The sequence below is a fragment of the Eretmochelys imbricata genome, chromosome 2 (assembly GCF_965152235.1).
Source record: "Eretmochelys imbricata isolate rEreImb1 chromosome 2, rEreImb1.hap1, whole genome shotgun sequence".
Classification (NCBI taxonomy): Eukaryota; Metazoa; Chordata; order Testudines; family Cheloniidae; genus Eretmochelys; species Eretmochelys imbricata.
This window is the reverse complement of record NC_135573.1, coordinates 51,916,042-51,943,990: the sequence shown is the minus strand read 5'-3', so window position 1 is coordinate 51,943,990 and position 27,949 is coordinate 51,916,042. Positions and strand designations below refer to the sequence as shown.

Sequence of the window (27,949 nt, the reverse complement as noted above, 5' to 3'; positions counted from 1 at the left end):
TTAAAGTCTGGTGATATCCCTAGAGTTTTGCTGCAAGTCCCCTATACTCTCATAGTCATTCTCTCCTTGGAGAACAGCTTGGCTGGTGTTAGGCACTGATAAGGTCTTGTCTTCCTCTTGGCTTACTGACTGGACCACTTCGTAGTCCGGCTCGGACTCCCCATTTGGCCTGTCCGCTGACTGAGGCACAGTGGTAATGTCTGAGGTGTTTTCCAAGTCCTTTACGCTAGCATAGAGGCCACTGCAAATAGATGGAGACCTTTGAGGTACAACTTCTTGAATACTAGTGTAAGTAGAATCCAGCACTCTGATGGCCTGCCCTGGTTTACTCACAGAAGAGTACATAGCGGAAATCTAGGGAAGAGAGAGACGGATTTAATTTTTAAGCATAGCAAAGAACTTCTGTTTCATCATCCTCAATCTGTTTTGAAGTCAGCCATGGAAAAGTATATTGCTGCTACATGCATCGATTTTCTTTATGGAGAAAACATTATTTATTAACAACCACCATTGAACATAATCCCTTGTAGCCAAATCTGTATACAAAAGAGAGCCAGCCCTGTGGGAAAGTTGATAGAGTTACAGTAAGTTCTACCTCAAGATTCTCAATGCTCTGGCTGACTGTGGGTGTGACAAGGAGATGACGGGTTTCAGCTTCTGGAAAACAGTGTGTGTGTGGAATGTAATTTGGACCTAATTTTAGATCCTCTGATAGAATGCCTACTCTTTTACCCGTGGATAGAGGCTGCACTGAAACTATAGTAGTCACAGGTGCTATGAGGGACCAAGGATGTGAAGAGAAAATAAAAACGGAGGACAACATTTACTCAGACAAGGCAATATTAAATAAAACTAGAGCTAATGCTGGGCCTGATGCTTCAGACCTTATTCATTTGGCTTCAGTGGGATTGCTTCCTGAGCAGGAGTCACAGGATCAGTCCCTCTGTGATTTAGGATTACAAGTTAAAGAGCAAACCCTTGTCAGCATGTCTTGGAGGCTGACAGGGAGAGGGAACACCCATGGTCACACTAGTCAATTCCCACTAGCAGATGACAAAATCAATGTGCCTAAAAAGCTATGAAATAATAAACCGCAAACAAGGGCATTAATGGTTCCATAAAAAGGCACTTTCAAAGGGAATAATTAATAAAGAGAGCCAAATCTCATAAAACTCACAGAGCTGAATACAGGGGCCATGTGCTCAAACAAGCACACATAAAAGGCCTGGAGTCCAGACTTGGAATCCTGAACCCCAGAATGCAGTAGACAGCACACAGCCGCTGCTCTAGATATGTGGTGCAGAAGTAGATGATACTCAGTGCTCCACCCTATGTGTGGATTTAGCTTTGTGGTTCCACTTCTGTCTATACCCCTTCTCTGCTGGAACGCAGAGAGCCTTGCAGTGCATAAGGCAGGGGGTGGAGCTGACATATGTGGGTTTTCTGAGCCTACCACCTTTGTTAATGGAAACATAGCTCTTCTATCTTGGGTCTTTCACACGCATGCAGGGTCATTCATGATTTGGATTAAGTGAATTAAGAAACAAGAGATGTGCATTATCATAAGATAACATTGAGTGCCGCAGGTGCATCTGTGATTCACATAGGCAGTTCAAACACTTCTATTAATGTTCTGGTGTATTTTTTAATTGATTAACAGATGTATCACTTTCCAGGTGGTGATATTTCCCATCTCTTATTTCCTACAAACAATAGGAAATACAGACAAAAAGTTTTCCTACTAATATATTTCCTGAAATACCATGTTCATGGATGCATAGAGTCCCAGGACTAAATTAAAGGAACCCAACTTCAAGGATGACTGCCTGTCTATGACTCTTTTAATATAATATATGAGATCATGTGGCGCACTGTAAAGTTTGTGTTTGCTTTTTTGTTTAGACAACACATATTTGTGTATTTCATGGGGTTACTCGAGGTGACCACACTCAGCTTCTCTCTTTTTTTTTAAAAAAAACTTTTCTCTTCCTTCCCTATTTGGATCCCCTTAGTTTGTTTTACTTGTATACATTTTTAGAGGATGGCTTTATATTCCAAATGGTTTTATTATGATTTAAATCTATTTTACACTGCCCCAATCACTATGGGTAGGGGAGCACTTAAAAAAACAGGCCATATTGGGCCATTGATTTATTTTAAGCAGAACTCCTCATTGAAATCAACTGGACTATTTATGGCCTCAAATTATTTATTGGTATTAATTCTTTACAAGGCAGTAACCCCCTAGTAACAGGTATGAAAAACCAAAATGCAATGTTCTCCTTTAGAACACTTCAGATTTTATGACTTTGGCTTTATAAATGGAAAAAATAATCCATATCTTTAGTCTCCCTCCAGAGAATTTTCACCTTTCTCAGACCCCACTTAATCATGCACAACTTATGCTGATCTCAGTCTGAAAAAAATGTCTTCTGCTTAGTTATTAAATTTCATGCAAGAAACCTACATCATCTTCTGTAAGAGACGGGTCTTCCTCTCGAGACTTGTAAGACAGTGAACTAAGCCTCTGTAAGAGAAAAAAATCCTCATTAACAGTGAACATGGTGAAATCTGTAATACAGCATTCCCCTTAGAATCAATATATATTACATGGGTATTTGCTCACTCCATTCTATTTTACATTAACTAATATCCATGCTACTGCTTTTGAGATAAACAGCCCTGAGGGTAGTATGGCTTTTTAGTGCACCAGCATTGTTCTGAACCTGACTATCATAAATAAAGGTAAATACAATTCAATGGTTAAATGGACTTGGTTCTATAGGATTCCTGCAGTTAGATTTCTAGTGAAAAAAGGAGGAGTTTTCAAAGGGTTTACAATCATGAACAATTAACACCAGGCTGTTATGTAAGGCTTACCATAACACTCTATTTACATCTAAGAATTATTTCTAATTAAAAATAGTTAGTTTAAACAAATTCAAGGGAATAATATCCCTTTAAAAGAGACACTTGAGTTACTGGAGGTACCATTCTTTGTTAAAATGTCGATGGAACCTTTGCAAAATGGTTGTGGCTGTTGTCTTGATGTTGGGTTGGAGGCTTTGGCCTCACAACTGAGGAAATACAGGTGTTACCCGTGAAGTTGGTTTAACAAAAAAATCAAAGATATATTTACATAAACATTCCCTTTTTTGTTGCTACAGCAGAACCAGCAGATGCTGCTGTGCGTTGATAGTGAAAGCTAAACAGAGGAATGGGAAATTAGAATAAAAAAACCCCCTACAACAACCCCCATCTACAATGCTTAAAAGATTCAATCAATTCCCATTTTCAACTGTGCTGCAGCTGTAGTTCTCAAAGACAGAGCAGGCCTGCACTTCAATGCATTATGCACGTACATGTCAAGAAACACGTGATGCTGCCGGAGCTCTACCTCAGGATGACTTTTACTCTGAATACATTTTAATTAGACAAACACCTTTTCTCTGGCACTCAGGGAACTGTATGTGTCAGCTCTCGATTAATTCTTCAAAGCGTGAACCATTTTAATCAATTCCCAGTCCCTGCAGATTCTGACATTGTATTCTCTGGATTGGGGAGCTACAGAGTAGCAAATACATTTCTTTGCATCAACGACTATGAAATAAGAAGATTTTTTGGAAGATTTTTCACACCTGACAGGAATAAAGTCATTAATACTGACAAATTTTCCCCATAAATATTAGGGTTGGTGTAAATATTCATTACAAATAATATTTATTATATATTTAGCTCTTTTTGGTTAATTATTAGCAAAGCAATCTTAATTTTCTTTCAATAACCTTGTTATTTGTAAGTATTCACTGAACAATCTTGATGAATAATTTTCAGGCTTATGGGTTGTGTGTAAATTGTTCACTTTAATTCTAATATAGCCACCTATATTATAGGGCGTTTTTCTGCTCCCTGATTGGATGATTGAAACATGTTAAATAGGAGACTCACCAATAATAAACAGCAAGTAATATATATCCAATACACATTTCAGAAAAAATCATTCACATTAAAAATTGTGAAACTCTGGAGATTTGTTAATATTTTAATAAATACTAGGGCTGTCAAGTGATTAAAAAATCACGATTAATTGCGTGATTAAAAAAATTAATCGTGATTAATCGTGTGATTAATCGTGCTGTTAAACAATAATAGAATACCATTTATTTAAATATTTTTGGATGTTTTCTACATTTTCAAATATATTGATTTCAATTATACCACAGAATACAAAATGTACAGTGCTCACTTTGTATTTATTTCTTATTACAAATATTTGCACTGTAAAAAACAAACAAACTAGTATTTTTTCAATTCACCTAATACAAGTACTGTAGTGCAATCTCTTTAACATGAAAGTTGAACTTACAAATGTAGAATTATGTACAAAAAACCCCCTGCATTCAAAAATAAAACAATGTAAAACTTTAGAGCCTACAAGTCCACTCAGTCCTACTTCTTGTTCAGCCAGTCGCTCAGATAAACAAGTTTGTTTACATTTGCAGAAGATAATACTACCTGCTTCTTGTTTACAATGTCACCTGAAAGTGAGAACAGGCATTTGTATGGCACTGTTGTAGCCAGTGTTGCAAGATATTTTACATGCCAGATGTGCTAAAGATTCATGTCCCTTCCTACTTCAACCACCATTCCAGAGGACATGCGTTCACGCTGATGATGGGTTCTGCTTGATCATGATCCAAAGCAGTGCGACCAACACATATCCATTTTCATCATCTGAGTCAGATGCCACCAGCAGAAGGTTGATTTTCTTTTTTTTGGTGGTTTGAGTTCTGTAGTTTCTGCATCAGAGTCTTGCTCTTTTAAAATTTCTGAAAGCATGCTCCACACTTCATCCCTCTCAGATTTTGGAAGGCACTTCAGATTCTTAAATTGTGGGTTGAGTGCTGTAGCTGTCTTAAAAATTTCACATTGATATCTTCTTTGCATTTTGTCAAATTTGTAGTAAAAGTGTTCTTAAAATGAACAATATGTGCTGGGTCATCATCTGAGACTGCTATAACATGAAATATATGGCAGAATGCGGGTAAAACGTACAATTCTCCCCCAAGGAGTTCAGTCACAAATTTAATTAACACATTATTTTTTTAATAAGTGTCATCAGCATGGACGCATGTCCTCTGGAATGGTGGTTGAAGCATGAAGGGACATAGGAATCTTTAGCGCATCTGGCACGTAAATATCTTGGGACGCCAGTTACAACAGTGCCCTGCAAATGCCTGTTCTCACTTTCAGGTGACATTGTAAACAAGAAGCGTGGGGCATTATCTCCTGCAAATATAAACAAACTTGTTTGTCTTTGCAATTGCCTGTACAAGACGTAAGACAGAGTGGACTTGTAGGCTCAAAAGTTTTACATTGGTTTGTTTTTGAGTGCAGTTATGTAACAAAAAAACCCTACATTTGTAACATGCACTTTCATGATAAAAAGATTGCACTCGAGTACTTGTATGAGGTGAACTGAAAAATACTATTTCTTTTATCATTTTCACAGTGCAAATATTTGTAATAAAAAACAATATAAAGTGAGCACTGTACACTTTGTATTCTGTGTTGTAATTGAAATCGATATATTTGAAAATGTAGAGAAGCATCCAAAAATATTTAATAAATTTCAATTGGTATTCTATTGCTTAAAAGTGCGATTAATTGTGATTAATTTTTTTGAGTTAATCGCGTAAGTTAACTGTGATTAATTGACAGCCCTAATAAATACCCAATATAATTTGAGCACACACAAATAACAAATAATACAACCCCATATCATAAGGATGTGGCTTCCCTGTAGCACACACTGTTGGTCAAGCGTGGCATGGCTGGCACTTCCTGCCTCAGTTTCCCTCTCCACAGTTGGTCTCCTCCAGCACTGATTAGAGTGGTGTACAAGAAGAACTAGTATATGGCAAAGTGATGAACTGCTCTCACACATTATTGCCCTACTACCGGGAAAAGTTAACTTTGATCACTAGGCTAACATTTTTGCCATTGTGATCACGCAGTCTCGAAAATCACTTAACAGCGCTGACTAGACTATAAACAATCATGTCTTTTAGGAGTCTATAGTTACACATAAAGACTAAAGCAGTTCTTGTCTCATGAAAGCCCCCAAACTCATTCTGCTATTATCTACCTCAGCAAATGTAAATAATTGGGGGAAAAAGTCACTACAATTTCACTTGAGCCTTTTGTGAAACCTGCTCTATCTTAACACTGTTAAGAACTCTATGGCCATTCTAGCCTACAGAGCAGCTTAATAGCAGCCAGGGGGAAGATGCCTAAGATAGAGTAGCTCCTAGGGCAGATTTAACTTACATCAGCGGGCTGTCCCAACCACTGATGCAAGTGGAATCTGGGTGGCAAAAAGGTGGCTTAAAGTCACCTTTGTCCCCTCCTATGTTGTGCCTTGGCTATGTCTACACTATGAAATTAGAATCATAGAATCATAGAATATCAGGGTTGGAAGGGACCCCAGAAGGTCATCTAGTCCAACCCCCTGCTCGAAGCAGGACCAATTCCCAGTTAAATCATCCCAGCCAGGGCTTTGTCAAGCCTGACCTTAAAAACCTCTAAGGAAGGAGATTCTACCACCTCCCTAGGTAATGCATTCCAGTGTTTCACCACCCTTATAGTGAAAAAGTTTTTCCTAATATCCAATCTAAACCTCCCCCACTGCAACTTGATTAGGTCGAATTTATAGAAGTCGGTTTTGTAGAACGCATTTTTATACAGTCTATTGTGTTTCCCCCCACATAAATGCTCTAAGTGCATTTAGTCCGCGGAGTGCGTCCACAGTACCGAGGCAACCGTCGACTTCCAGAGCGTTGCACTGTGGGTAGCTATTCCACAGTTCATGCAGTCTCCGCAGCCCATTTGAATTCTGGGTAGAAATCCCAATGCCTAATGGGGCAAAAACATTGTCGTGGATGGTTCTGGGTACATATCATCAAGCACCCCTTCCCTCCCTCCCTCTGTGAAAGCAACGGCAGACAATTGTTTCGCGCCTTTTTTCCTGGGTTACCCGTGCAGACGCCATACCATGGCAAGCGTGGAGCCCACTCAGCTCACCGTCACTGTATGTCTTCTGGGTGCTGGCAGACACGGTACTACATTGCTACACAGCTCATTGCCTTTTGGCAGCAGACAGCATAGTATGACTGGTAGCCATCGTCGCTGTACTCCAGGGTGCTCTTTTAGCTGACCTCGGTGAGGTTGGTCGGGGCGCTTGGGCAAACATGGGAGTGACTCAGCCAGGTCATTTCCCTTTTAAGTTTCGTCTCTTGACGATTCAGTCCTGCTGGCAGTCCTATTGCAGCATCTTCTAATGAGCAGCCAGGAGATGACAATGGCCAGCAGTCAGACTGCACTGTCTTCTGCCGAGCACCCAGGAGACTGGAGATGATGATGGCCAGCAGTCCTACTGCACCGTCTGCTGCCAGCAAGATGTATAAAGATAGAGGAAGTGAATCTAAACAAGAAATAGACCAGATTTGTTTTGTATTCATTTTCTCCTCTCTTCCTCCCTCCCTCCGTGAAATCAACGGCCTGCTAAACCCAGGGTTTTGAGTTCTACCCTTGAGGGGGCCATTCTGTTTCTCCTTGATGCAAAGCCACCCCCTTTGTTGATTTTAATTCTCTCTAAGCCAAACCTGTAAGCCATGTTGTCAGTCACCCCTCCCTCTGTCAGAGCAACAGCAGACAATCATTTCGTGCCTTTTTTCAGCACAGACGCCGTAGCACTGGGAACATGGAGCCCGCTCATATCACCACGGCAATTATGAGCACTATAAACTCCGCACGCATTATCCAGCAGCATATGCAGAACCATAACCTGCAAGAAAAGTGAAACCAGGCGAGGAGGAGGCGACTGCAGCACAGTGACGAGAGTGATTAGGACATGGACATAGACTTCTCACAAAGTACGGGCCCCTGCAATGTGCACATCCTGGTGTCAATTGGGCAGGTTCATGGCGTGGAACGCCGATTCTGGGCCCGGAAAACAAGCACAGACTGGTGGGACCGCATAGTGTTGCAGGTCTGGGACGATTCCCAGTGGCTGCAAAACTTTTGCATGCGTAAGGGCACTTTCATGGAACTTTGTGAGTTGCTTTCCCCTGCCCTGAAGAGCAAGAATACCAAGATGAGAGCAGCCCTCACAGCTGAGAAGCGAGTGGCGATAGCCCTGTGGAAGCTTGCAATGCCAGACAGCTACCGGTCAGTTGGGAATCAATTTGGAGTGGGCAAATCTACTATGGGGGCTGCTGTGATGCAAGTAGCCAACTCAATCACTGAGCTGCTGATATGAAGGGTAATGACTCTGGGAAATGTGCAGGTCATAGTGGATGGCTTTGCTGCAATCGGATTCCCTAACTGTGGTGGGGTGATAGACGGAACCCATATCCCTATCTTTGCACCAGAGCACCAAAGCAGCGAGTACATAAACCACAAGGGGTACTTTTCAATGGTGCTGCAAGAACTGGTGGATCACAAGGGACGTTTCACCGACATCAACGTGGGATGGCTGGGAAAGGTACATGACGCTCACATTTTCAGGAACTCTGGTCTGTTTCAAAAGCTGCAGCAAGGGACTTACTTTCCAGACCAGAAAATAACCACTGGGGAGTTGAAATGCCTATAGTTATCCTTGGGGACCCAGCCTACCCCATAATGCCATGGCTCATGAAGCCGTACACAGGCACCCTGGACAGTCAGGAGCTGTTCAACTGTAGGCTGAACAAGTGCAGAATGGTGGTAGAATGTGCATTTGGGCATTTAAAAGCGCGCTGGCGCAGTTTACTGACTGACTCGGTTAGACCTTAGTGAAACCAATATTCCCATTGTTATTACTGCTTGCTGTGCGCTCCATAATATCTGTGAGAGTAAGGGGGAGACATTTATGGCGGGGTGGGAGGTTGAGGCAAATCGCCTGGCCACTGATTACGCGCAGCCAAACACCAGGGCGGTTACAATAGTACAGGAGGGCGCGGTACGCATCAGAGAAGCTTTGAAAACCAGTTTCAGGAATGGCCAGGCTATGGTATGAAAGTTCTGTTTGTTTCTCCTTGATGGACCCCCCCCAGCCCTGGTTTCACTCTACTTTCCTGTAAGCTAAGCACCCTCCCCTCCCCTCTTCGATCATCACTTGCAGAGGCAATACAGTCATTGTCGCTTCACATTCATGCACTCTTTATTTATTCATCACACAAATAGGGGGCTAACTGCCAAGGTAGCCCAGGTGGGGTGGAGGAGGAGGGAAGGACAAGGCCACACAGCACTTTAAAACTTATTGAATCCCAGCCTTCTCTTGCTTGGACAATCCTCTGGGGTGGAGTAGCTGGGTGGCCTGAGGCCCCCACCGTGTTCTTGGGCGTCTGGGTGAAGAGGCTATGGAACTTGGGGAGGAGGGCAGTTGGTTACACAGGGGCTGTAGCAGCGGTCTGTGCTCCTGCTGCTTTTCCTGCAGCTCAACCATATGCTGGAGCATATGAGTTTGATCCTCCAGCAGCCTGAGCATTGACTCCTGCCTTCTTTCAGCAAGCTGATGCCACCTACCATCTTCAGCCCGCCACCTCTCCTCGCGGTCATAATGTGTTTTCCTGCACTCTGAGATTGTCTGCCGCCACGTATTTTGCTGTTCTCTGTCAGTGTGGGAGGACAGCATGAAGTCAGAGAACATTTCATCACGAGTGCGATTTTTTCACCTTCTAATCTTCGCTAGCCTCTGGGAAGGAGAAACATATGCAGCTGGTGGAGGAAAAAAAAGGGAGAGTGGCAGTTAAAAAGACACATTTTATAGAACAATGTGTACACTCCTTGATGGTAAACCTTGCTGTTAACATTACATAGCACATGTGCTTTCATTACAAGGTCGCATTTTGCCTCTTATTGAGGGTATGCCAGTTTGGTGTGAGAGATCTCTCACGCAGGGCTGGGAAGCAGATTTCGGCTTGCAGGCAGCCATGGTAAGCCACAGTCTTTTGGCTTCTTTAACCTTCATAACATATGGGAATGGTTTCAAACAGCAGCACCCTCATTTCCCATACCAAGTAGCCGTTGGGTTGGCCATTAAAAATGGGTTGGCAATTTGAAAAGAGGGGCTACAGTTTTCGGGTTCATGTGCAGCAGAAACCCAACTAACACCCCCCCACCCCCTCCACACCCAATTCTTTGGGATGATGGCTTCACCCTCCCCCCACCACGTGGCTAAAAGCGGGGAAGATTTCTGTTCAGCCACAGGCAAACAGCCCAGCAGGAATGGGCACCTCTGAATGTCCGCTTACTAAAACCACCCTATTTCAACCAGGTGACCATGAATGATATCACTCTCCTGAGGGTAATACAGAGAGATAAAGAACGGATGTTGTTTGAATGCCAGCAAACACTGGGACCATATGCTGCAATGCTTTGTTCTGCAATGATTCCCGACGATGTGCTACTGGCCTGGTGTGGTAAAGTGTCTTAGCATGGAGGATGGAATAAGGCTGCCCTCCCCAGAAACCTTTTGCAAAGGCTTTGGGAGTACATCCAGGAGAGCTTTATGGAGATGTCCCTGGAGGATTTCCGCTCCATCCCCAGACACGTTAACAGACTTTTCCAATAGCTGTACTGGCCACGAATGCCAGGGCAAATTAATCATTAAACACACTTGCTTTTAAAGCTTGTATAATATTTACAAAGGTACACTCACCAGGGGTCCCTTCTCTGCCTTCAGGGTCCAGGAGCCCAACTTGGGTGGGTTCGGGGGGTACTGACTCCAGGTCCAGGGTGATAAACAGATCCTGGCTGTTGGGGAAACTGGTTTCTCTGCTTCCTTGCTGTGAGCTATCTACAGCCTCCTCCTCCTCCTCATCTTCCTCGCCCCCAAAACTCGCTTCTGTGTTGCTTCCCACTCCTTGGATGGAGTCAAAGCACAGGGTTGGGGTAGCAGTGGCTGATCCGCCTAGAACGGCATGCAGCTCATCATAGAAGCAGCATGTCTGGGTCTCTGAACCGAAGCAGCCGTTTGGCTCTCTGGTTTTTTGGTAGGCTTGCCTGAGCTCCTTAATTTTCACGCGGCACTGCTGCGGGTCCCTGTGATAGCCTCTGTCCTTCATGCCACTGGAGATCTTTTCAAATATTTTGGCATTTCACCTTTTTGAACTGAGTTCTGCCAGCACCGATTCGTCTCCCCATACAGCGATCAGATCCCGTACCTCCCATTCAGTCCATGCTGGAGCTCTTCGGAGATTCTGGGACTGCATGGTCTCCTGTGATGATGAACTCTGCATGGTGAGCTGGTGCAGGTGAGCTCGCCATGCTGGCCAAACAGGAAATGAGATTCAAAAGTTCGCGGGCCTTTTCCTGTATATCTGGCCAGTGCATCTGAGTTGAGAGTGCTGTCCAGAGCAGTCACAACTGAGCACTCTGGGATAGCTCCCGGAGGCCAATACCGTCGAATTGCGTCCACAGTACCCCAAATTCGACCCAGCAAGGCCGATTTCAGTGCTAATCCCCTTGTCGGGGGTGGAGTAAAGAAATCGATTTTAAGAGCCCTTTAAGTGAAAAAAAGGGCTTTGTCATGTGGATGGGTGCAGGGTTAAAATGAGATAATGCTGCTAAATTTGACCTGAACTCGTAGTGTAGACCAGGCCTTAGACACAGCAGAGAACCTGGCCTCTAGACTGCAAGAACTTCAGGACTGGGCCTCATCATACCTGCCTGTAAACTTTTCTTGGACTGCTGTTAAACCAACACGGGAAGTGCATTCCAAAGTAAGAATGGCCTCTACCAAGAAGCCCTGCTCTCCATTTTGTACATCTAGGTATTGTTTGCATAAGCTATTAGCAAAAACTAAAGGAAAAAGATCCTGAGTCACAGAAAAGAATAGGATGCCAGTGCAGCCTTTAGAGAACTAGTGTGATAGCTTCTATACATCTAACACCCCTGAAGATGCAGGCAAAAGCAGTTCGTACTACCTGCAATTTCTGAGTAGCCTTTAAGAGTGGCCCCAAGTAAAGCACACTGCTGGACTCCAATCTGGAGGTCAGGATGGTATGGATAACTGCCCTCACCAGAGAGACTGGAGTGTATGCTTCACACCTACACTATTTCACAGTAATGCATGACCTTAATTTAAATATGTTCTTTAAAATAAAGGATGATTTTTAAACTTTCAGCTCTATGACCATCATCTATGTACATAGGGTCTTTTTTCTGTCATTATACAATTGTCAGTATAGGGTTTACCTTATCAGGTTCACCAGCCCCCTCAGTCACCTCTTCTTCCTCCTCTGCTCCCTTTTCCTGAACGTTCTCGTTTTCATCAAGAAATTTCATAGGTACGGGAGGTGGAGCCTCATCTTCCATGTCTGGAGTGTTGCCAAGAGGACTCTCTGAATTAGTACTTTGCCGACTTTTTTTATTTCGGTCAACAGAGGCATATTCTGCTGATTCAGTCCTGCACTCAGGGACCTGGTCTAGATCTTCAGCAACTGCCAGTGTACACTTTGGTTTGCTGCCACAGCCTCTCTCAGTGTTGGCTGCTACTCCTACCTCCTTAATTTCCTTCACAGTTTCATACAAGCAGTCTTCAACTATGTTTTCTTGAGAGGAGCTATCTTTCAAGACCTCATAAGGCCCTTCCATTCCAAGACCCTGATCATTTTCGATATTTCTTGGGGAGAGGATGGTTTCCATGGCATCATTAGGAGGAATTCTGGGTAGCTCCCTGCTCTGGTGACATTTTATCGACTTTCCCAGAGGGTCCTGATGGTCTAACAGATCAGAAACAGAAGTTTGTACTTCTTCATAAGGTTGGATGCAGGCAGTTGTGCTGTCTTCTGAGAGAACTACAAAAAAATAAAACAGAATAATTTACCAACTCTCCCTGACTTCAGGAAGGTTAGATTAAATAAGCATATGACCTACTTTGTTTCTGCATTACTATTTGCTATTTACAGTGAGAAAAGATAACTTGGAATTCTCTGGCATTCACAGTATTCTCAGGTTTTAAATAAAAAGACATTGCTGTACTTACCAGATAAGGTAGTTTGGTTTTGCAGTATAGTATTTATGCAATGAATCTCAAAACACTTTACACAGCAGCAATGCTCATAGTGAGCCCAGGGAACGGGCGAGTAGATGCAACATATGTAATGTTCTCAAAAATGGCTGGTATCCATTTTTGCATATTAGAGACTGCTGGGGTTAAGAGTGAAGATGTTGGTGAGGATCCTGGACTCAGCTACTGTTCTTTTTGAAAAGTCCCGTTGGATATTTGATTTCTGTTTGCTCATTTCTCTGACACAAATAGAAAGGCCCTCACTTGAACAGAATGGCCTAATTCTGACCTGACCCACACCTTGTGCAACCCTACTGAAGTCAGCTGGGTTGCAGAGCACATTCATTACTCCACAAGTTCCTTATTTAAGTACTTTTCTTAATATTGTAATGCATAATATGAACTGACAACCTTTAGTTCTACAAATGAGGGATTTCTAGTAACTCAGTCACAAATAAGGTAGTCCATCTTAGATGGGGGGGGGGGAGAAAAGAAAAAAAGGGCAAGCTGTTTTATTAAGCAGAACATGTCATGTTTTCAGATGCGGGTTACAATAAGTTGTTATTTTCAAAGAGAACACTCCTGGAATGGAATTTACAGATCTCATTATCTGGTTGTGCACATGTGGGTATGCACTGCAGTTTGCTGGAGTCGGATATATACACATATCCATACAAACACTTTCCAGATTTTATCGTGTGCTTTTATAAGGGACATCTACATGAAAATAATTTCTCTGTGAAGTTATTTTACTTACTAGCTTCTAGTAACACTTCACACTGACAAAAGCTCAAAAAAAGAAGAGAGAGAAAGTGGTATTTTCCTCCATTTTTCCAGTCTAATGTGTGGATTTGACTGCACTTTGTGTGTAAGAAGTGTCACTGATTTTGCTGGTTGTCAGCTCTACTTTCTTTGCCATGCACAAGTATGATGACCGCTTTCACACCCTGCTCTGGGCGTACACTTTTGCCCCAGCCCAACAAGAGGATGTTTACCTGTAGCACAGCAACATAATTGAGGATGTTTCTGAGTTTCAGGCTGAGAGTGATGGTGTCAGGAAGTCTCCTTTCCCTCCTGGGATCCCTGAACAAAGCCAGGGAACAACAGGAATTGGGTAAAGAGCAGAAGTGGAATCTTCTTCTCCTTCAACTCAAGCCCTGTGCAGGGGCCAATGGGAATCTGGTAGGGTGTTTTTCACTCCCAGGATGCAGCTCCTGGGCAGCACCAGGAACCAGGCAAGGACTGGGAAATGGGGTGGGACAGTTTGGAAGTTTGAAAGCTCATCCCTATGCTGCTGTTGCCAAGGCCATTGAAAGTGAAGAGGCTGGCTAGGTAGCAAGTGTGCACAGAGAGTGGAAGCAGGGGGAGGAAAGAGGGACAAACCTGAGTACCTTAAGCAGTGCTGCTCTCAGGCCTGAAACTGACCATGCTCCCTTGCTGAAAAGATCCACACAAACATCACTGGGGCAGCAGACAGAGCCATGAAAGACCTCACAAATAACAAATTAAAACAAATCTGTCCATGCTATTTAAAGGGCAACTTATACCTAAACTGTAAAATTTGTGTGTCAGTTACATGCACTTTCCAATGGAAGCTTTTGTAAATACTCCCCTTCTGGCTTTGCTGGGCCTACTCAGTGTATTAAGTCACTCTGTGAGGTAAATACACCTAAATGTGAAACACCAACCAATATGAGGGAATGGGGATCAGCCATAAAAAAGACTAGGTTTCAAAATTCCTTTTGTTAATTGTTTTTTGAGTGCTAAAGGTTTAACGGATTAGTTTACAGCCTCACAGTGAGATTAGGGGTTTAGCTGTAAACTAGGGAATGCAGCCCAGGGTGTCAGTGGTTAACCCAGAGAGAAAAAAACAGTTGGCCCCTCGGAGCTCTGTATTAGGAGCATGTTTATTTTTAGTTTCAACTGAGTACAATATTTTCTGGTGTTACATGAGTGTGAATCATTCTGAGTGTTCAGCAAAGCAAGAGGAATTTAAAAAAAGCTTATTCATGTTTCAGTTTTCTAAAATATAAAAATATGTTCAAGTGAACAAGAAAGTTGTTTTGTTTTTTTCCAAACTACTGACCGTATAGTGTGTTCAAATGATTCTGGTATCAGGACAGCTTTGTACATTGTCATTATTTATAATTTCTTTTCCCATCCTGCCCAAAATGTGCCTTTGTGCTGCTGAAATCTAAAAGAAGGGATAATTCCTTCCCTAAAGAGTTTACAGCTGAAGGTGCTGATTTTGCAAACATTTACACATGTGCTTAGCTTTACTCATGTGAATAGTTCTATTAAAGTCAATGGCATTACTCACATGCATAAAGGTAAGCATGTGGATATTTGCAGGATGGGGCTAAGAGACTGCACAAAGTGAAGCAGATATAAAGGATGCTATACAAAAGAAACTAATTAGAGAGTAGGGTATTTCTTTCCCTTTCCTTTTCAAAGTACTGCAGTACTTACCATCCCCATTACTTAGTCCCCCATTCTGGTCACTGCTGACAAGAGGATCTATAGCCAGACTTGTGATGGAATGGCTGAACATCTCCTTATCTGAAGGCTGGAAAACAAAATCTGAAGGATTACCTACCATTTAAGTAGAGCAAGAGATAAACTATATTGCAAAATAATACTGTGAATGTAGTCCAGTTAATTTGAAACTGGACACAAATCTGTTTACACTGATACACATATTGCTACTGCATACACATATTATGAATTTGATTCTGATCTCACACTGCTCTGTATCGGGTATAAAACTGGTGTAAGATTAGAATCAGGCCTTATATATTAAAGTCTTTGTGCATATGCTATATAAAACACTAACTGCATCTAATTATACTGTGAAGTTCAGCCAAGAATAAAGCAGACATAACTCTCATGGAAATCTCTATTCCAAACTCACTGGTAATGTTCTGTAGTATAAATTGGTAAAAAAATAGATGTTAGTGGGTGTGCAAAGCAAGTGTAATTTCCATACTGAGTGCGGAAAAAGTGGAAGTCATGGGGTTTAGGGTAGCAGGAAAAGCTACTAATAGGAAGGTGTAGAGAAAATAGCCCACCAAGCTGCCATTCTTCTTCGCCGCTTTTGCTACTGTGTGGCCAATGTGTAAATTACATTTATTTTGCACACAGACTGACAAATTCCCACAAGTTATACTATTGTACTTTGCCATGTACAGGATACAACTGTACTCTAAGCTATCATGTGCAAATCAGGAGTAAGTCTACTGCACTCAATGGAGCTAGTCTGCGTAAATAAAATCAGAAACTGTTGCACAGTGAAAAGTTAACATTTACCTTCAGTTACCACACGGAGATATCTTATCTACCACAATATTAAAACACAAAATGACTGCACTTTCTTTGATATCCCTATGTGATGATTTTAAGTAAAGGTTGACTTTTTAATGGCGACCAGTACACACACCTGTTTTCTGACCAATTTATGTTCAGCGTGAAACTAGCATTGTTATTTATGTCATCACTGCATAAGTTGAATTAAGTCTGACTTAAGTCCATGCAATAAAAATTCAAAGGTAAGCATTAAATGTTGGGACATCACCTTGTCATTTACTATGCTGGACGTGCTAAAGCCTCAGGATACTGCCTGATATCGCAGATGCTGCCTCATCCCTGTGCACCCAACTGAACTCTCTTGGGGCTGGGGCTCACCACATCCCAGTGCTTCTTTCCCTGCATGCAGTCCCCCAGCAAGGTGCAGCCCAGAGAGCAGTACCATGCTGCTGTGGCATTCGGGCTGCAGCCCCTTTCCCTGCTACTGCTCTGCCCATGGCCTCCCCTCCCAGCCTGCAGCCTCTTACCTCCTGAGTGGTCCCTGTGTGCAGGTAGATTTGCTGGGCTGCAGTCCCCCACTCCACGACTGCCCCGGCCCACAGCCTCCCTTCCAAACCCTTACGTCCTGTATGGTCACCTTGTGCAGGCAGGTTTGTTGGGCTGCAGGCCCCAGAAGGAAGTGCTGGATGTGCCGAGCACCAGCCACAAGCAGGTTTGCGGGGCTGCAGCCAGAGAAGACACAACCCAGCACTTCCTTCCCTGACTGTAGCCTCACAAACCTGCCTGCAGGGGGTGCTCAGCACATCCCATTGCTCCCTTCTGGGGCTCAGGTGGTGCCTTTCTTCCAAGAAAAGTTGCTAATAAGTGGCATGCCATTGATAATATCAGAATCCCGTCAACGCTGATGTTAATGGGATGGGATTGGTTCCCAGCAATATGTTGCCATTAACTGGAAGTTGCTAATATCAGGATTACTAGTAAGGGGAATTAACTGTACCCACCTCACAAATCCTCCCATTAACTCCCCTAAACCTAGGTCTAAAATAGGTCTATTTCTGTTTTCTCACCTGCAATATTTTATTTTGTATGCCCAGGCTCAGGAAAAGGGCTGATTACAAAGCATTAGAAAGACACAAGCTGTAATACATAAATAATATTTACCACATTCATCAGATTTTCATGGTCCCCATTCTGATGTTTTGGCCTCTTTTCCCTTAAATTAAAAAAAAATGTAAAATTATGCTGAGAACATCCAGTAAACCTCTAGTAAAATGAATGTTCTGATAGTGATCTCTATTGACCATATTGCTGCACTTTTATTCTTCAGACTAAAACATGGATTCTTAACCTGGGAGGTGCCACGATCTAGAGAGGGGCAGCAAACAGGTTCAGACAGTCTCATCAAAACGTTTTTCTGTTCTAACGTCCATTCACAGAATGGAGAAGTTTGTGAACTATCACATTAAAATATCAATTTAACCGTTCTTTTTGTCACTTTCTGAAATTCTCATGTACGTATTTTCCGTGACAGATTCTGTAATCTGTGAAGCTGTCTCTTTAAATGGCCAGGGCAACACCTTTTAAGGAACACTACAGTCTGAGGAATTAGAAGAGGCTTTTTAAAGGTCCTATGGGCCACAAAAGTCCTACTAACAGCACAGTTTATGATTCCTTAAAAAAAATCTACAAGTGGATAAAGAGTGGGCACTTTAAAAAGCAAAACACTTACAGTGTGTGTAGCACCATGTGGCATGTACTTCATTACACAATGAATGTGTTTCAGATAGGCTTTATAATCTACAGATTCTTAGAAGGGATTAACTATGTCAACAGCCCCTTTCTGAAACAGATTACTTACTCTGAAACATAGCTATAAGGCTGACACATAGAGACTTCTAATCTGGAAGAAAAGGGGAGTAAAAAGTGCAGTGGGGAGGGGAAGCACAGGGTGGTGAGGTGGGAGACTAATGATGTCGCCTAACCCAAATACTCAGAGACACATGGCATTTTCCTCAACAGAAATCTGCCTATATCTTTAAACTTCTACTTAATTGTGAAACAAGTAATTACACCAATTAAATACACAACAATGTCCATGCCATGCAGAATGTGATTCATGTTTACAAATACTTTGTTTCCCCAAAGGTTTTTGACAAAGCATTTTAAGCATGGTAGATTTTACTCTTAAGTCATCAAATATTCCATCAACAATTTTCAAAAAGTGCGCTATGAAGAAATTATATATACTTTGTAAACAACCTGCCAAACAAAATAACTTGTAATAAACGATACTGCATGCAGATTAGCAACATGCTGAATAACTGAAGAACATCACTAGATAACTTCTAACAATGAATTTGCATAACTTGTTAGAAATATCCAACAGATTGATTCTCATAAAAGCTTTCCGCTGCTTCCTGTTTCTGGCACTGTCTCGGGGACTCAAGCATTATTAGATACAATATAGAGCAATATTCATTAATCAGAACTTTGATTAAGAATAAGAGGATTTTTAACTCATATCTGTATACAGGCAGTTGTGACGAATGTGGGAGTGCACATGAGATCATGTAGTAAAGAATGAGATTAGATGGGTATCCCTTTTAAGCGTAGAACCAATTTACACATGCTTTTTAAGAAGCCAAGTGTTAGGATATAGATATTCAGGCCTGTCTGTAAAGGCCTATACTTGAAGAATTTACGTATATGTTTATCATTTAGCTAGTTATAGAAGTATAAAAGAAAGAAATCTGTGTAAGGGCATTCTCTCACTGTGACAGTCTGAGGCCCTGTTCTTAGGCTAATGCCTTTGGCTAAGCAGCAGAGGCAGCCATAAACTGGGAAGCGAACGGTCACATCTTCACATTCCAAACTAGTCATACTGAAATAAGGCAATCTCAGGCTGTTAAAAAGGTGATCCCATCTATCACCTCCAGATAAAGAGAAGAGCCTAAAAGATGTAAAAGGAAATTTAGTTTGATAGTTTTCTGTTTGGTAAGAACTCACTTATCAATAAAAAGAAAAGGAGTACTTGTGGCACCTTAGAGACTAACCAATTTATTTGAGCATCAATAGACACTTATCAATAGACACTGCTGGGAAACCCTTATGTCTTTATAGATGTAGTTGTGAAATCCTCAATTCTGTATTGTTTTGTCATTATACTTCCCTATTTACTATTGTTTATTTGCATGGTCTCTGTCTGGTTCTGTGATTGTTTCTGTCTGCTGTATAATTAATTTTGGTGGGTGTAAACTAATTAAGGTGGTGGGATATAATTGGTTAGCTAATCATGCTACAATATGTTAGGATTGGTTAGGTAAATTTTAGTAGAATGACTGGTTAAGGTATAAACTATTTAAATTAGGGGCAAACAGGAAGTAAATTGGGATTTGAAAATAAGAAAAAAGGAACTTGGATTTAAGCTTGCTGGAAGTTTACCCCAATAAACATGGAATTGTTTGCACCTTCAGACTTTGGGTATTGTTGCTCTCTGTTCATGAGAGAAGGACTAGGGAAGTGGGAGAGTGAAGGAATAAGCCCCCTGACACCAAGAAGCTCTTGGTCCCAGCTTGGTCCCAACTTGTCTTCCAGAGAGTGCCTCAGTCTGTTTTTCCCTTTCAGGAAAGTTAGGCTATGTGACGTTATTGACATGAACTGGGACAGTATAAATCATTGTTGCAACCAAGGTTGCACCAAATCTTGTACAAAGGAGATCAAGTAATGTGTCTACGGAAAGGTTGTAATTTGCTCGTTATAATTATGCTGTCTGTATGTATGTATCATTTTTGTATTTGAAGTTATGAATATTGGCTATGTACTTGTATCTCAATGTATTTGATTCTAAGTAGTATCACTGAAGCATTTGGTCAGCTTTTTGAGAAAGGACTATTCTGAATAAGTGCCCAGTGAAGAAACACTTAACTGACAATGGACCTTGGGAGACTCCAATCTATATCTTAGGAGCCTTCCTGGGAACGTTCAAGGAGCATCTGAGCAATGGCTGCCGCCTGCAAACTGAGTCATGCACGGACATGTAACTTGACCATGTGACTCCAAACTCCATCTTGCTGCTGTGATTTTCCACAGGAAGAACAAAGGGGTCCTTCCACATGGCAGAGGATATAAAAGGCCCTGAAAACCCCTACATTTTGTCTTCAAGACTGCTTCTCACTTGTGGAGGAACTTTGCTTGAAACTGAAGGTCTGAACAAAATGACTGAACAACCCATCCAAGCTGGGATGTTTGCATTCCAGAGACATGATTGGTTTAAATCAACAGTAATCCCATCAAGCCTGAACTAAGAATTTTGCAATTGTTCTGTGTATTTGATTCCATGTAACTAATTTTAACTCTCATCTATATTTCTTTCTTTTTATGAATAAACCTTTAGATTTTAGATTCTAAATAATTAGCAACAGTGTGATTTGTGGGCAAGATCTGACTTGTATATTGACCTGGGTCTGGGGCTTGGCCCTTTGGGATCGTGAGAACCTTTTTTCTTTTACTGGGTTATTAGTTTTCATAACCATTCATCCCCATAAGGAGCGGTGCTGGTGGTGATACTGGAAAACTGAAGTGTCTGAGGGAGTTGCTTGTATGACTTGTGGTTAGCCAGTGGGGTAAAACCGAAGTCTTCTCTGTTTGGCTGGTTTGGCATGCCTTAGTAGTGAAGGACCCCAGCCTTGGGCTATGACTGCCCTGCTCTAAGCAATTTGTCCTGAATTGATACTCTCAGTAGTGTCCTGCCAAAGACCGCTTTGTTACAGGCTCTCTCAAAAAAACCGCACCTTCCATATGAGTTTCTGGCCCCCAATTACGATATTGCCAAGTGGTCTTTTTACAGAACCCAGATGTGAAGTCTTCCTTTTGCCTCAGACTGGTCTCTCCCAGTGATTCAGGCAGGTCATCTAAGAAAATAACCTATTTAGCCTTAATGACTTGCAATCACTGGTCTGAGAGGAATATGCTGAAACTGTCTGTTTCTCCTGACATTCCCATAGACCACAACGTAAGCCACATTTTGGGGTACACATCGACATTCCTTGTTGTGCACGTCCACATTCTTTACATCAGTAAAGGAAAATGACGCATAATTTTTGTAATTTTCATAATTTTAATGTATAATTTTTGAAATTTGTTAAAAACCTTTTTACTCTTTATTGTTCATATAAAGAGGTACACCTCAATCTACTTATTAGACATCCATTTTGGGTCAGATGCAGGTTGCACACCTCAGGCAACCACAGCTCTACTTTCAGCTGTAAATATTATGGACGTGTTTCTGCTCTCATTTAAAATGATGTAAAATCCAGGTGAACTCCATTGATATTTATGAAATTACTCTGCATTTACACTAGTATAAATAAAACAAAATTTAGATTTAAGTTTTTCTGCTCAAAACTTAATCCACCATTGTTAGAATTTTTTCAGAAAAGTCCTCTGGATTTTAAGGAGTACATTTTTAAAGCACTACACTGCACCTCACTTAGCTGCATGATCCATTAAATCCAATGAAAGTCATCATCACTTTATCAGTGGGGCTGATTTCACATGTTTTGGAAAGGGCTTGAAATTCACCTTTGAAAAACAAAGTATTTCTATTAAGAGAAGCTGCTGGTCTTGGTGGAACGAGGCTCTCTAATAACAAAGGAAATCTTAAGGGTAGTGTGGCAAATCAAAGCTTTGCTTAGTACCATGCTTGCTTGAAATCTGAAGGTTTGAACCTTGTTCTTAACTTCAGGGGGTGCAGGATCAGCCCCTAAGTCTCCAAAGAGGGAGGAGAAAAAGGTGAAACTTGTAGGAATATCAGTATAATACTTTGCTTACTGCTTCGTCTGTCTCCCATATGCTTCTGCCCAGTTCAACCCACTGGATAACAGTGTGGTGGAACATTCATCTCCTGCTTCTCTCCAAGATTCTCTGCTCTGCCTGAAAACCTGGGCAGATTAGTGATCCGAGCACTGAACACTGGGAGCAGAATACCACTCACTCTCTCTTCCGCCCTGGGCTCCCGGGTCTACACTGGCATTTCAAAGAGAGGAGGGAGTCTGGGATGCAATGAGGGGAAAAAGGAGGTTGTTGGTGTGCAGAGCTCCTACACATCACCAGCAGGTAGGTTGTGGAAGCGAAAGACACACCCTGGAAGTGCGGAAGGTTTTACAGGGTTTTCCCTTGAGGGCCTAGGAGCAATTTACTGAAGCTACCCTGCAAGATGTGTAGAATAACTTAGTCCAACAACTGTTAACACAAGACTTGAAAAGTGTGTGGGGATCTGAAGCCCTCATCAGCCCCTCTTCAGTGCTAAGAATTTGAGAAATCAAAACAATTCCCACACTCACTGTTCGCGTATACCCTATGAAGTGCCCCCTCTGTTGGTTCTGAAGTAGCAGTTAATATATTTGCTGGAGCTGTTATCAGTCAATGATGCCAGTACCGAAAGAAACTATTCAAGTCAGACTGAAGTACTGACGTCATCAAACACAATTTACCTAAGCGTAAATCTTTTCTCTTTTGTATTGTACTGTAATCAATACTGTTGTCAAGGTTCCTCCCCCACTCTGAACTCTAGGGTACAGATGTGGGGACCTGCATGAAAACCTCCTAAGCTTACTTTTACCAGCTTAGGTTAAAACTTCCCCAAGGTACAAATCAATTTTATCCTTTGTCCTTGGAATAACCACTGCCACCACCAAACTCTAACTGGGTTTACTGGGAAACGTAGTTTGGACATGTCTTTCCCCCCAAAATCCTCCAAACCCTTGCACCCCACTTCCTGGGAAAGGTTTGGTAAAAATCCTCACCAATTTGCATAGGTGACCACAGACCCAAACCCTTGGATCTGAGAACAATGAAAAAGCATTCAGTTTTCTTACAAGAAGACTTTTAATAGAAATAGAAGTAAATAAGAGTAAAGGAATCACCCCTGTAAAATCAGGATGGTAGGTACCTTACAGGGTAATTAGATTCAAAACATAGAGAATCCTTCTAGGCAAAACCTTAAGTTACAAAAAAGACACACAGACAGAAATAGTCATTCTATTCAGCACAATTCTTTTCTCAGCCATTTAAAGAAATCATAATCTAACACATACCTAGCTAGATTACTTACTAAAAGTTCTAAGACTCCATTCCTGGTCTATCCCCGGCAAAGCAGCATACCAACAGACACAGACCCTTTGTTTCTCTCCCTCCTCCCAGCTTTTGAAAGTATCTTGTCTCCTCATTGGTCATTTTGGTCAGGTGCCAGCGAGGTTACCTTTAGTTTCTTAACCCTTTACAGGTGAGAGGATTTTTCCTCTGGCCAGGAGGGATTTTAAAGGCGTTTACTCTTCCCTTTACATTTATGACAACTGTAAACAAACATCTATTATTGAAAAGAATCCACAAAGTCTGGACAGATCTAATTGACCCACTAGCTGGGCAGAGAGGGAGAATGTTTGGACCATAACCTGCAGAAAACAGCAAACCTCTTTTCTCACTACACAAGTCATGGATACTATAGCACTGGGCTGTGACCTTAGGTGTCCTTGGGAGTTTCAGGTTGTAGTATGTGGATGAGCACCTTATTGACATGCTGGAGCCTGTGAGAGGGGTCCATTGCAGAGGAAACGAAGTACAAGATCTGTTCAGTATACGATACAGGTTGCCTTTCTTTGCAAGGGAATTCAGAGTTTAGGACTTTACTCCAAAACCATAGCGATTTTAACCTCAAAGACTCATAGACTTTGAGGCAAGAAGGGACCATCGTGATCATCGAATCTGACCTGCACACTGCAGGCCACAGAACCTCACCCACCCACTCCTGTAATAGAGCCATAACCTCTGCCTGAGTTACTGAACTCCTCAAATCATGATTTAAAGACTTCAAGTTACAGAGAATCCACCATTTACACTAGTTTAAACCTGCAGGTGACCTGTGCCCCATGCTGCAGACGAAGGCAACCTTCCCCCCGACCACCAGGATCTCTGCCAATCTGACCAGGGGGAAAAATCCTTGCTGACACCAAATTTGGCTGTCAGTTGGATCCTAAGCATGTCAGCATGACACCTGGGAAAGAATACTCTGAAGTAACTCAGAACTCTCCCCATCTAGTGTCCCACCTCTGGCTGCTGGGGATATTTGCTCCTGGCAGTCACAGATAGACCACATGCTGTTGTAGGCAATGTCATCAGACCATTCTTTCCATAAACTTATCAAGCTCAATCTTGAAGCCAGTTGTTTGCTCCATTGTTCCCCTTGGAAGGCTTTTCCAGAACTTCACTCCTCTGCTGGTTAGAATTAGGGGTGTCAAGCGATTAAAAAAATTAATTGCGATTAATAAAAGCGATTAATCACACTGTTAAACAATAATAGAATACCATTTATTTAAATATTTTTGGATGTTTTCTACATTTTTCAAATATATTGATTTCAATTACAACACAGAATACAAAATGTACCGTGCTCACTTTATATTTATTTTTGATTACAAGTATTCGCACTGTCAAAACCAAAAAATAGTATTTTTTAATTCACCTAATACAAATACTATAGTGCAGTGGTTCCCAAACTTGTTCCGCCGCTTGTGCAGGGAAAGCCCCTGCCAGGCCGGGCTGTTTACCTGCCACGTCCTCAGGTTCGGCGGATTGCAGCTGGAAGCGGCGGCCAGTAAGTCCCTCACCCCACGCTACTTCCAGCAGCTCCCATTGGCCTGGAGCAGCGAACCGCGGCCACTGGCAGCGGCGATCGGCTGAACCTGTGGACGTGGCAGGTAAACAAACTGGCCCGGCCCGACAGGGGCTTACCCTGAACAAGCGGCGGAACAAGTTTGGGAACCACTGCTACGGTACAATCTCTTTATCATGAAAGTTGAACTTACAAATGTAGAATTATGTACAAAAAGAACTGCACTGAAAAATAAAACAATGTACAATTTTAGAGCCTGCAAGTCAACTCAGTTTTACTGCTTGTTCAGGCAATCACAAAGACAAACAAGTTTGTTTACATTAGCAGGAGATAATGCTGCATGCTTCTTATTTAGTGTCACCTGAAAGTGAGAACAGGCGTTCTCATGGCACTATTGTAGCCAGCGTCACAAGATATTTACGTGCCAGGTGCACTAAAGATTCATATGTCCCTTCAATCTTCAACCACCATTTCAGGGGACATGCATCCATGCTGATGACAGGTTCTACTCAATAACAATCCAAAGCAGCTTTCTTTTTTGGTGGTTTGGGTTCTGTAGTTTCCACATCAGAGAGTTGCTCTTTTAAAACTTCTGAGAGCATGCTCATGCCTCTCAGATTTTGGAAGGCACTTCAGATTCTTAAACCTTGGGTCGAGTGCTGTAGCTCTCTTTAGAAATCTCACATTGGTACCTCCATTGTGTTTTGTCAAATCTGCAGTGAAAGTGTTCTTAAAACGAACAACATGTGCTGAGTCATCATCTGAGACTGCTATAACATAAAATATATGGCAGAATGCAGGTAAAACAGAGCAGGGGACATACAATTCTCCGCCCAGGAGTTCAATCACAAATTTAATTAACACTTTTTTTTAACGAACATCATCAGCATGGAAGCATGTCCTCTAGAATGATGGCCGAAGCATGAAGGGGCAAATGAATGTTTAGCCTATTTGGCACGTAAATACCTTACGTATTTACTACAAAAGTGCCATGCAAATGCCTGTTCTCACTTTCTGGTGACATTATAAATAAGAAGAGGGAGCATTATCTCCTGTAAATGTAAACAAACCTGTTTGTCTTAGCGATTGGCTGAACAAGAAGTAGGACTTAGTGGACTTGTAGGCTCTGAAGTTGTACATTGTTTTGTTTTTGAGTGCAGTTATGTAACAAAAAATTTCTACATTTGTAAGTTGCACTTTCACAACAAAGAGATTGCACTGCAGTACTTGTATGAGGTGAACTGAAAAATACTGTTTCTTTTGTTTATAATTTTATGGAACTATTTAGAATAATAAATAATATACACTTTGATTTCAATTAAAATGCAGAATACAATATATTTGAAAATGTAGAAAAACATCAAATATATCTGATAAATTTCAATTGGTATTCTATTGTTTAACAGTGTGATTAAAACCGAGATTAATCGCGATTAATTTTTTAAATCGTGATTAATTTTGTGAGTTAATGTGTGAGTTAACTACACTTAATCGACAGCCTTAGTTAGAAGCCTTCATCAAATTTCAAGCCTGAACTTGTTGATGGTCAGTTTTTATCGATTTGTTCTTGTGTCCACACTGGTGCTTAATTTAAATAATCCCTTTCCCTCCCTGGTATTTTCCCTCTTATGTATTTATAGACAGCATTCATATCTCCCCTCAGCCTGCATTTGGTTAGGCTAAACAAGCCAAGTTCCTTTAATCTCCTCTCATAAGGTAGGTTTTCCATTCCTCTGAACACTTCAGTAGCCCCCAGGGGAGGAGGAGGAGGAGGAGCTGGAGCGCGGGGTGAGGGGAGCTTAGCTGTCAATGGGTGCAGAGCACCCACTAATTTTTCTCCTTGGGTGCTCCAGCCCCCGGAGCACCCATGGAGTCAGTGGCTATGCTCATATTGGCAATACCTCCCAACTTTGTGTCATCCACAAATTTTATTAGCACACTTCCACTTTTTGTGCAAAGTCAGTAATAAAAATGTTGAATTAGATTTGTCCCAAGACTGATCCCTGAGGAACTCCACTAGTAACCTCCCTCCAGCCTGACAAGTTCACCTTTCAGTCTGATCCATTGTAGTTTCCCCTTTAACCAGCTCCTTAACCACCTTTCAATTCTCATATTAATCCCCATCTTCTCCAATTTAACTAATAATTTCCCATCTGGAACTGTATCAAATGCCTTACTGAAATCCAGGTAGATTAGATTTAGCGCATTTCCTTTGTCTAAAAAATCAGTTATCATCTCAAAGAAAGAGATCAGGTTGGTCTTGCATGATCTACCTTTTGTAAATCCATGTTGTATTTTACCCCAATTACTCTTTACCTCTATGGCCTTAACTATTTTCTCTCTCAAAATTTGTTCCAAGACCTTGCATACAATTGAGGTCAAACTAACAGGCATTTAGTTTCCTGGGTCACTTTTTTTCCTTTTTTAAAAATAGGTAATATATTTGCAATTCTCCAGTCATAGGATCTGACCCCCGAATTCACAGATTCATTAACAATCCTTGCTATTGGGCTTGCAATTTCATGTGAAGAAAACTGGCCAATAAACTACTTTGGTTTGTGGCCCATTTTTAGCCATTCTTGTGATTTTAGCCATTCTTGCTACTTGGTTGTAAATTAAATGACTTCAATCCATGCTATACTTACAGTATCAAAATATTTACCCTAGAACTGACGAGAGCATATTATGATGAGAGTAGGATTTTCCTTTATTTATACCTTAACAAAAAATGCAACAGGATCCCTCTGTCACATTTCCTTCTTTTTATCTTTATTGCCTCCTGATGCACTAGAGTCTTACCTGTCACAGCTGGAGCACAGAAAGATGAGGAAAGTAAGGAATAAGAGTGTTGTCACAGCTGCCAAACTTCCCCACACAATGACATGAAGTTGTCCACTGCTTAGGAAACCACCGTCAGGTCCCAT

At 41.7% G+C, this 27,949-nt stretch overlaps 1 protein-coding gene across 1 annotated transcript; it reads right to left on the bottom strand.

Moving 5' to 3' along the window:
- PAG1 (phosphoprotein membrane anchor with glycosphingolipid microdomains 1) lies at nucleotides 1-27,949 on the bottom strand. The gene is made up of 6 exons (XM_077808948.1): nucleotides 27,825-27,949; nucleotides 17,519-17,570; nucleotides 15,524-15,620; nucleotides 12,241-12,842; nucleotides 2,468-2,527; nucleotides 1-354 (listed from the first exon to the last, which is right to left on the bottom strand). Exons 1-6 carry the CDS (start codon nucleotides 27,947-27,949, stop codon nucleotides 1-3), a joined length of 1,290 nt encoding a protein of 429 aa, XP_077665074.1.